The sequence below is a fragment of the Battus philenor genome, unplaced genomic scaffold (genome assembly GCF_028537555.1).
Source record: "Battus philenor isolate CCGP_79_NKW_IND1 unplaced genomic scaffold, ilBatPhil1.0.hap1 SCAF_12, whole genome shotgun sequence".
In the NCBI taxonomy this organism is placed as follows: domain Eukaryota; kingdom Metazoa; phylum Arthropoda; class Insecta; order Lepidoptera; family Papilionidae; genus Battus; species Battus philenor.
Window position 1 is genome coordinate 2,895,013 of NW_027181674.1, and position 11,143 is coordinate 2,906,155.

General features: G+C 29.8%; 1 protein-coding gene across 1 annotated transcript in view; it reads right to left on the reverse strand.

Moving 5' to 3' along the window:
* Positions 1 to 10,905, reverse strand: part of fusl (fuseless) — a 49,085-nt gene extending 38,180 nt beyond the window's left edge. The window contains exon 1 of the mRNA XM_068776748.1: positions 10,792 to 10,905. Coding sequence (XP_068632849.1) covers positions 10,792 to 10,812 — 21 coding nt within the window. The 5' untranslated portion in view covers positions 10,813 to 10,905. The remainder of the gene's footprint in view (positions 1 to 10,791) is intronic.
* Between the last annotated feature and the right edge of the window lie 238 nt (positions 10,906 to 11,143).

The following is an 11,143-nucleotide window of genomic DNA, read 5'->3' on the forward strand; positions in this document are numbered from 1 at the left end:
TCGGTGTTTGGCGAAGTGAGAGAATTCATTTACAGACTTATTAGTGATAGTTTTGATGTCTGTCTATCATCGCTAGCCTCCTTTTCTGCCTTGCACCAGCAAACGTTCAATGCGTCCTTATTATGAGTGACATGTCCAATGAATTTTAGGATTCGTATTTGCACAGTCGACTCTCTTGTATGTTGACTTCTTTGAGAATCCAAACGTTGGTTCGGTGCACCATTCACGGGATTCTGAGCATCCATTCCAGGGCGTCAATTTACCTACGATCCGGAACAGCGCCCAGTTCCGCATAAAAAGATTGTCAAGACCGGACTTCCCATCGAACGTTTGTGTTTTTGGATACATATAATGGATTTTAAATTTGGAACAACAGCTAAATTTAGTTCCAAATTTAAATCGTCGTTGCCAGCATTGAGTATTTCTTGTACTGTATAAATTTAGGTCTTTTCTGGGAACAGTCTTAATTTCTATTATATAAATATACATAATGGTTTAGTTATTAAAGAAAATCCAATTTTTTGTGTAGTTTACAAAATATTTTTTTATCAAATTCATCCCCTTTTTGTTGTAATAGTCCGATATTCTCAAAACTTTGTTTTATGTCCGCACAAATAAACCTCTAGATATATTAAAAATCATCTATGCATTCGCAAACAAGTCATGTATATAGTCTTATATATTATTCTGGATAAACTTACACAAATCCGATGCAATTCTTTTAAAAAAAATGATTTTTATTTGTCAATATAAGTACGGATTATGGAAGCACATTTCGATAAGTAATGATTTTTTCGTATCTTTGATAACTATGCATATTGTAATTGTTTTTATCGTCTGCGATACCGTCTTTATAAGTCCCCTAACACAGTTCGATAATTAATTTACGACTGAACTCCCGCAATAAAAAGTATTATATTTGTGACAATCGTGATTTGCTACGGATATTTTTAGAACAATATTCGGGTCATATCTGATTATTGGTTATTTTATTAAAGGTATGTTTATAATAATTATATCAACAATTACTTATAATTTTTAAAAAGAGAAACCTAAAAAATACGCATTAGAACATATCATATTCTCATATGAGTATTCACTCATATAGTTTATATGAATAAAAGACAGCTTTTAAATTTAATTCCAATCACACTGTATAAAGTAATCACTCTGAAATATGTTAAATTACTTTTTTTTCTATTGCACTGCGCCTGGCCAATAACTAGAGGCAGCAGAAATTCTACAGGCACATATAATAAAGAATAATTAGTTTTTATATGTAGTAATCCGAATATGGGCCACACTTTTGAGTAAGGTATACCATATACTAAATTACGACAAAAGAGATATATATACACTATAGCGAATCACCTGTATAGAGACTCTTATCTATTAAGTTGTTTCTTTTTAGGAACATATGTACTAACCTATCCTTGTAACCATAAGAAGCTTTCTATGTTATTTTCCTTTTCATATAATTCCTGATAACATTATTATGTTTATATATTTGTTTTACTTGTATATAAATTTTGCTTTTGTTTTATAGGCGTCCAAAAAACATGTTCACATAATGTTTAATTTGCACATATTGAATTATTTTTGTAAAAAAATACATATAGTATATTAAACGATTTTAAATAAAAATGTTTAATGTATTAGGTGGACCGGAAAGTAATGTCATTTTTGTCGACATATTTTACAGAAAAACCAATTGATTTTTACCGCTTCGGCATTGAAAATTTGTATTTTGGATAGCAAAAGGTTTTTGATAACGAAGGTGAATATATTGTTGATTATAAATAAAAACTTGTTAAAAATGTAGTCGTGTGAATTAAACTTAAGAAAGCGACATTACTTTCCGGTCTCCTTAATATAATTGAATCAAGCTTAGCAAAGCTTTCTTGCTAATTCTGTCGTGTTATTTTATTGTTATTTAAATTCAGTTATTTTTCGTTTGATATATAAAACTATATATATATATATATATATATATATATATATATTTATATATATATATTTATATATATATATATATATTATACACGACTACATTTTTATAAGCTTAAAGATTTACGTAAACATTTGCTTTATTTATATTTTCAAATGTTTTAAGTGAGTTATTAAAATATTAATGGATAACAGTATAAGTATGGCCTAACTAAATATAAAACAATACTTTTTTTTTTCGTGTATTTTGCTACTGGCTGTAATAACTGCGTCTAATATGAATCGTTTAAAGAATGATGATTCACAGATAAATAATTGTGTTATTGTTATAAGGATTTTATCGTTTTATCGAAAAAAAGGACTTAACCTAAAAAAATACAATCGTTATCTCTGATCAGGTAGCTTAAAACCATAAATACATTTTACGATTTGTATAAATCTTTTCTAATATTTGTCCTAACAAGACGTCTTGAAAACAATATTCGCAATATGTACGTATTGAAAAAATAATTACTTTCTATATAACATAAAAATTACGTAAAAAATAACTTTTTTTAATTAAAATCATTTCTATTGTCATTATAATATTTTAAACTTTATTACAAATCTATGGGTGTCTTAACTAATCTGTTTTATTGTTTAAGTGTTTATTTTTATAAATTATATCTTCTGTGCATTCTTTTACGTAAATAATTTCATTAAAATCAAAATTATCTTTTCAATATGCTTGAAGTTTTTTTTATTTTATTTCATTAAATCTATTTTTTTTGATAACATTTATATTGTTTTAAGCAATTCATTTATCTGTGGTGATTCGTTGTATTCTAAATCCTATCCAATGGTTTTAGAAATATTTAATAACGCTAAGACAATATAATCAGAAAAAGCTTTTTAAAAATTAGGTTTACTTCATATTAAAATTACTTTTTGTTTACATTCTTTGTATTGCCAGAACTTATTTGTCTGTCGCATTCCTATAGAAAAAACGTATAACATATTTCAAAGTGATAATCTTTACATAGGATGACTAGAAATAGTTGTAAAAGGTTTAAAGCTCTTTGCTGTCACAGCAGCTATACATTCACCCTATTAAAAGAAAAGTCCGAGATATTTTGTAAAACTTTATTATATATGCATACTCTCAAACCCGAATAAGAAGTTTAGGGGTAAGGATTTATTTAACATCTTTGTCACAAGTATTTTAAGCATAAATAAAATCTTGTTAATTGCACTCCTGGCTTTTAAACCTATTTACAATCAAACTATGTATATTACAATATCTAATACATAAAATTCTCGTGTCACGGTGTTCGAACTTGAACTCCTCCGAAACGGCTTGACCGATTTTTACCAAATTTTACATGCGTATTAAGTATGTCTGAGAATCGGCTACTATCTATTTTCCATACCCCTTAGTGATAAGGGTGGTCCACCCCTAAATTTTATTTTTAATTTTTTAGACAATTTTTTTGGTTTTTATTTTATTATGATACAGCATACAAAAAGACATACAAACCTAAATTTTTACCCCTCTACGATCAACCCTTATCTTACATTTGTTAATTAAAAACTTTAATTTTTTTTGCAAAACAACGTTTGCGGGATCAGCTAGTATGTGTATATTATTTGTTACAGATTTATATTTTCGAGCCTGAATAGAGAATGGTGTATGTTTATGGAGCTGGTGCAGTAGCGGCTACATCAAGTGCCTTCAATAAATTCCAAAAGCCTGACTCTAGCCATCAGCCGTTCAACTCCGAAGGGAGTAAGAAACAATTGAATAATTCATCAAAAGCGTGTAACTTTTTGTCTAACAGCGGAAAAACTGCTACGAAATTTGGCTACAAATACGTTATGAAAATTCTGAAATGACCTAACGTATGAAAGGATAGTTTATATAATTTTTTAAATAATAAAATTATTAAACTTATGGAGATAATGAGCGATGATGAATTAAAATCTGTTGATGTCACGCAATTCACAGCTATGCGAATCGATTTGTTTTCAACATTTTTTGATTTATAATGGCGCTAATAAAAATTACGCTATTTAAATATAAAAAAGTTAGGTTATATAACCTTAATGACATTTATTCGATGACATTTCTTTTGGCGGGTATTTTACGAAAATTTCACTTTTTATAATAACAATTGTAAGGCTGCCAGTGTTATTAAATCACATAATAAACTTGACAATGGAGATGTTTTCTCAAGTTTATAGATTTAAGAAGCCATGTATATACACGTAGGAGAGTGCAAGGCCGTGTCGTGTACCGATGTAATGTAATTAGAGATATGGAAATGATGTTGAAATAATTATTCGGAATGTTTTTCTAGAATAAAATCGAACTATGTTTATTAAATAAAATAATATTATGTTATAAAGAGTTGTTATACAACAAATGTGTGTGTTTTATTGATAGCTGTTTGTTTTCCACCCACATTGCCTGGATCACACTGTATTTTGTGGTTATAATTTGATAATACTATTCTATTACGGAAAAAAAATCTAGCTAAGTTTTATAACTATAAGAGCTATAGTTTAACGTGCAATGTGCGGGCTGTTTTCTAGTACAATATCGTAAAAGCAAAGGAAAAAGAGAGGTCCTCTAGATTAACTAAAATGGAAAACTGTTGTGTGAAGTAAACCTGTTCCACGTGGAATGGTGGAATGCTAGTATTGTCGAAATTACCTGGCTTTTCTTTCACCTACGGAAATATATCGCAAAAGGGTCCCACAGTCGCGTCGCTATGTCCTGCTGAGAGGGCATTACATGAAGTACATCTTATGTCGCTTCGGTGCTCTTGAAGGCGAGTCGCATTTCAAACAAGATGGTTGTTCTCTCTTGTTTAAAGTATCGGTCGAAGTTCGCGGTTAATATTTGTGTATTTGTATGTATGTAGCTTCTAGTGCCATAGTTAAATAGGCTTGGATTGTTATATTTAATAATTTACCGGATAAAAAATATAGCAAGTAAGATTGCACAAGTAACAGTTTTTACGAAATTGGTAACGAATAAGTAGAATTTGATTTAATTTGACCAGGCCGCCAAGCTCATACAGGCAGACGTTCCGTGAATCGACTTTATATAATTACCTCCGAGTGGGAACCTCGACTTGGAGTCTTATAATTGATAACGCTTTTAGCTTTTAATTTTTAAAGTGGGACTGTAGCTAGATTAGTTGTCAGTTAATTGCAAAATTGATCAAACTTTCTAAGGACATGATAAGATGAATAGAAACTCCAGACAGCCAGGACTTTGTAACTAAAAAAAATTGTAACGGTTTTTGACATAAATTACCTTCCTGTTCATTAAATCAGAAATATTCTTTTCGTTCCCAATGGTGCGGATGCCTCATTAGGTATTTTCCTTAGAAGTTTAAGTTTCTCAGGTACTCATGTGGTGACTTTAGCAGTACGAAGTATTCTCCTAGATCGTTCCTGCATAAATTCATCACAAGATTAAGTTGGTAATTTAAAATAATAAAACCGAACGCGTTATTTCTTTCTTAAAGCACTTTGTTTTTAATTAAAAATTGTAAAAACCTCTTTGTACATTCTGGTATTGGCACCAAAAAAAATTAATAAAAAAGTTGTTAATGCCTAATTTCATGACTTTATCGTTCGTCGTTATTATTATCTAGAATTAAAATTTCTTTGGTCTAATTATTATTAATAAATAAATGTATCAAATTTATTATAAATATAAGTGTAAAAATGTTAAAGGACACGCCAGTATTAAACACATATTTATTTTTTAAACAATATAATTTGGTATTTTTAAATCGCAGGCGCTTTATGAATTATAATTTAATATTGTACCGTATAAAGAAATTACATTTAACATTGTAAAAAAACAACATATTGTTTGTTTCTACAGTCATTTCATAGGGTTTTGTTTTTATAGAGAGGAGGGAAGCGGGGGAGGGGGTGGGAGCAGAGAATCATCGCTGTTCGCTGACTTAGCCTTTGGTATTTATTAATTGACTGGTGCGTTCAAAATTATGCCTTCTAGTGGTCACTCTGAAATTGTCTTTCTAATTCTGAAAGATTTGCTTTGTTGCCGGATGTGGTTAAGATGGATTTCGTACTATCAAATGATAAAGATATAAGTTTTAACAGTGATCATTTTATTTATTGATTCAATGTCAAAATAAAATTATTTTTGTTACGTTAACTTTGTAATATATATATATATATTTTTAACCAAATTAATAGAAAAAAATAATAAAGTAATAGTAGAATTGATGAAAGTATTTTCGAGTTCGCTTGGCAACACTTTGAATAATTAATAGTACATTTTTATTTATGTAGATTAGAAAATTCTGGAATGCTAATTCCTATTCTCTTTATACATGTAATCAGTATTTAAAAAAATATTCGCTAACTTTTTGCTACCCAGTGCTGTATTACTGCATAAAATAGATGATATATCACCACTTGTGTTTAAAAGTAAAAGAAAGAGTTGGCAATAAATTCACTTTTTTTTAAATAACTTGATTCCTTCAGGGTGTGGCCTCTAGGCACACGTCTGATGCCAACTACAGCCCTCCAGGCTTACGAGAAATGTTTACAAGAAGTCATATCATAGGGGTGTAACATTGTTCGGCCACTACACATTTGTCTTATGATTATTTTATAGTTACATCTCAAGAGCAGAGCCAAAACGTTCCAAAAATAATAATTAACGCAAAATATTAGAGAATAAATGACATCTTGTCCGATACCTTAAAGCCATGGCCTCGCAGGCGTGTTTATGAAAAACTTAAATGTCGTCTCGAAGAATGTTCTCGAAGATGTGAAGGAAATATCGAAAAAATATTATTAAAAAAAAAGAACGTATTTCTTCCAATGTTCAATAACAAGTATATATTCGTAAAACGTATATTCTTTAAATTAATTTGTTATGTGAACGAGTTCCAAAAGTAAAATTCGTTATAGCCCACCCTTTATTTCTAATACAACCCGATGTATGAATAAATTAGTGTGATATAAAATAAATGTGTCATGTGATTTTATCGATAAAGGATAATAAAACGAATGAAGCTAAAAAAACAACATTTTAACGCAAATCCAGCGTTTATTTTCTGGTAATGCTATCGTTAAATTGTAATTCCTGTGTATTATCAGGCTTTGATAACTAAGTACTTGATGCATTTATAATGCCGGCACGTGTGCTTATAATAAATTGGCATTAAGTGTAAAAACACAAACATATCTTTTTTTTTTTCATGTATGTAGTATACAGTGTGATTGATTATTGGTGTAACAGCTTAAAAGGGATCAATGTATAGTTATATACATTTAATATAATTGTTTATCAAGAAAATCTTAATATAGTGATCACTCTAAAATATGTGACAGGCCGGTAACTTCTGGAAAGATAGTCTTTAGGGACAGATAGTAAATAAAAAACTCAATTTAAAATACAATAATTCGAATTTTGAAATCGCTTTTCATTATAATCATTAAGTTATTTATTATTTCTAATATAGTTGATTTTTGGATAGAAGATACCATTTTTAGTAGAGAAGCCTTGTATGAGATACCCCACCGCTGGCAACGAAAGGATTATGCCGAATTCCTATCGGCTTAATCTTGTTCAACTATTTATAATAGAGGTACAGTCTTCAGTCCATTCGCTATCAGAAATACGCGAGATTTATTTCGCGCCACCGTAGGATCAGAACATACTTGCGGCGGATCACATCAAATCCGTAACCAAGCTCATGTTATGGAGGGAAAAAGACGTGGTATAACCCCCTCTGACATCCAAGACTCCGACTGCTGATGAGGAGCTCAGATGTTCTTTCTCTCTCCCTCTCTCTCGCCGCAGCCTCCATCAACATTACTTCTTCGCATTACTTTCATATATTAATTGCCAGCAAATGTAATATACATTTTAAGCTTGTGCTCCTAAAATAATCTATAACATAATTTCTCGGCAGTATATACTGGTACAAATATAAACCTTATTTTTATGTCTAATTTAAAAATGAAGTTATGGTATAGTTCAGCAGATTGATAATTAGCAGTAGCATTGTGCAGCCACATAAACTCTTAAGGGTTTTTTAAAAGCGTGAAGTCAGCTAGTTTCTTATCACTAACTTTATTTTACTTGTATCACTAGAATAAATTCGAATTTCAAATAATCTTCTTATATTCGAGTAACTCGTAATAATGTCTTTAGAGATCCGAAGGCTGTCGTGGTTCAAGCGACAATTCTTATTTTGTGCCGTCAGTTCGTCTTTATTTATACCCGGGAACAAGCAAGTCACTATATGTCAACAACAATAATTATTTTATTTTATTTAATATTCTGTATTGTACACGTTAAGAAACATTTAATAAGTTTTATAATAACATACAAAAAAGTACAATGGGCGGTCTTATCACACAAGGCAATCTCTTGCAGACAACCATAGTATGGAAAAGGTAAAAGTACTGATAAAGGGTAGTTTACGTGTACAAAAAATACATATTTACAAAGAAATGAACATAAACATACATAGACATAATTATTAAACAAATATGTTATTTTAAAAAGCAATATCATAAATAAATAGTCAACCTATAAGAAATCTTAAATGTTCTTTAAAATTGGCATCTATTTCGCATTTCTCATACCAGTGATGGATTCCATAATCGAACAGCCTGTTTAAAAAGACCTTTATAATAAGTTTATGACTTACAATGGGCGTATAGACGCGATAGCGGCTGATATGAATAAATGAATGAACAGAAGTTTTTATGTTCTTACATATATATAACTACCCTTTATTAGTACTTTTACCTTTTCCATACTATGGTTGGTCCGTAAGAGATTGCCTTGTGTGATAAGACCGCCCATTGTATTATTTTGTATATTACTGTAAAACTTATTAAATGTATCTTAACTTGTACAATAAAGAATATTAAAAATATATATATATTTTTTTAGCTAGCTTTATATTTTCGGTTCAATGAATTAGTTAATAACAATTTCGCGGTTCTATCATTATTTGTCATTGAAATAGATTAAGCGATTTTTGGTACTTATAGCGGCCATTTTTAAATCATTCACGCCAATTTATAATAAGCAGGTAAACCCTGAACAACGCTACTCCGGTGACAGACGTTCGAGCCTATAAAGATCGCGACGTTAAAGTCCGCGAACTTAGTTCGACGTCGATGACACGCGAGTAAACCAACTCATACTGTTATGTGTCAAAAAAGAGAATTTAAAACTGACAAAAAGGGTTAACCCTATCCACTCTAAGGCTGTTATGTGGCATCGATAAAATTTAATTGAACTATAGTATCTTGCGATTCTAGAATATGTTTCATTCATTCGTGATTCAAACATTTTAGTAACAAAAATCTTTTCTGTTTTAAAATTTTCCGCAAAAATAAGTATTACACCATGTCGAGTATCACTCGACAGTGGAGTTTGTAGAACAAAATTAGTGTCGGGTGACACTCGACATTGGAGTGGAAAGGGTTAAAGTAATTTAGTATTGTTAAATGATTTATAAAGGCTATTAAAATTGCTTTGGCAGGCTTTCCATTAGTAGAAACGACGAATATAGTTAAGGTAGTCTCTGAATCCAAGTAGCGCAAAACCGGTCGTAGTGGAGATTTTTGGAGTCAGTCTTTACCTCGCAGTCGGCGTCTGTCAGCTGATATAATAATAATTATTTTTTATTATATTTTTATAATGATGTATACAGCTGAATTTTGTTATTCTATGATTTTTAAATCGCCTTCCTTATGTTAGTTTATTTTATTATTTATTCTTATAATTTGACAATTATTAGTTAGTATAAAAAAATTTAACGAAACATCATTTATTTTTTATTTAGTATTTTTTGCCATAAAACTAAATCTTTGATTACATTACATTAATAGACAAATAAATCATTTACTACATATTTCCAATTATTCTTTGCATTTCGATTATCCAAAAGTGGTGGCGTGTCGTGGCTTTTACTCAAACAGATTATTAAAATAATTACCATACGGAGGTTGTACAAATAATGTAGACATGAATAATTGTATTATTTGAGAATTTAAAACGTATAGCGTCACAAGCAAGTCGAGACGTTTAGCGTGAAACCAACTCGTTTCGTGTAGAAATAAGAATATAATTATTGTAAATTTTATTCTATGTCTTATGTTTATAAATTAAAAATGGTTACATTTAAAATGAACTTTAGAAACCGGTTTTAAGTAAGCAAAGTGTGTTTGAGAAAGTTATATATAACAAAACGTTTGATTTTTAACAGTTATCTACATCTTACATTTTAAGGTAGTCAAGAATTGATGATCACTCTCACATAATACTAACATCCCATACATTAGGATGATTTATGAGTTATTGCAATAGTTATTTCTGTGTGCAGAATAGGTAATTAAACAATAATAATTAATCCTTATACATTATTACTCAAGCAATACCGGCCGCTTGGCAGTTTTGTTTAATCAAATGCAGAAATAAAGTTTTTAAGAATAAAACAGGCGCTATTGATAAACCTAGTTTGATGTTTTTACTCTATTTTACAAGTCTTATTACAGATACAAAAAACAGATAAAACATTTAAAAAACAGTTGGTACAGGAAATGGATTATCAAATAAGGTTTTTTGCTATTTAATATACAAAAACACAGTTGCTTCTGTTGCCTTGATAATGAAATTTAAAATTTGAAATCTAAATTTAAAATTAATTATGTATTATTAAAAATTATTTAAATGCAAACGCCGGTAACCAAAATACGATTGTAGTAAATTTAAAAAAAAAATTTACATGTAACCCGTAAAAATAAAGTTAATTAACAACAATAAATAAATAATTTGACAATAGTTACCGTGGCTGATGTCTTCGACATTTCTGTCACACGTTATAAAAAAAAAACACTACAGTAATTTTGGAGGGAGCCGTTTTCTTGCAAATCGCTTAGGCACGAACGAACATCCACTGAGAGGACCGACTAAACACTACTAGAACGTAAATCGTAACAGTGATAAGTTTATAAGCCTGGATATTGTCACTAAACCACCAATCGAGAATACAATGGAGTTATTAGTTTTATTAAAAGGATTATTTGCTAGCGGCATTCAGTGTGCACTGTTCATATTTATATACGGAACTACGCCATTACGGAATTATCTATATATATATGTATGTACGTTATAAGAAATTTCCATGTTAGTTAAATA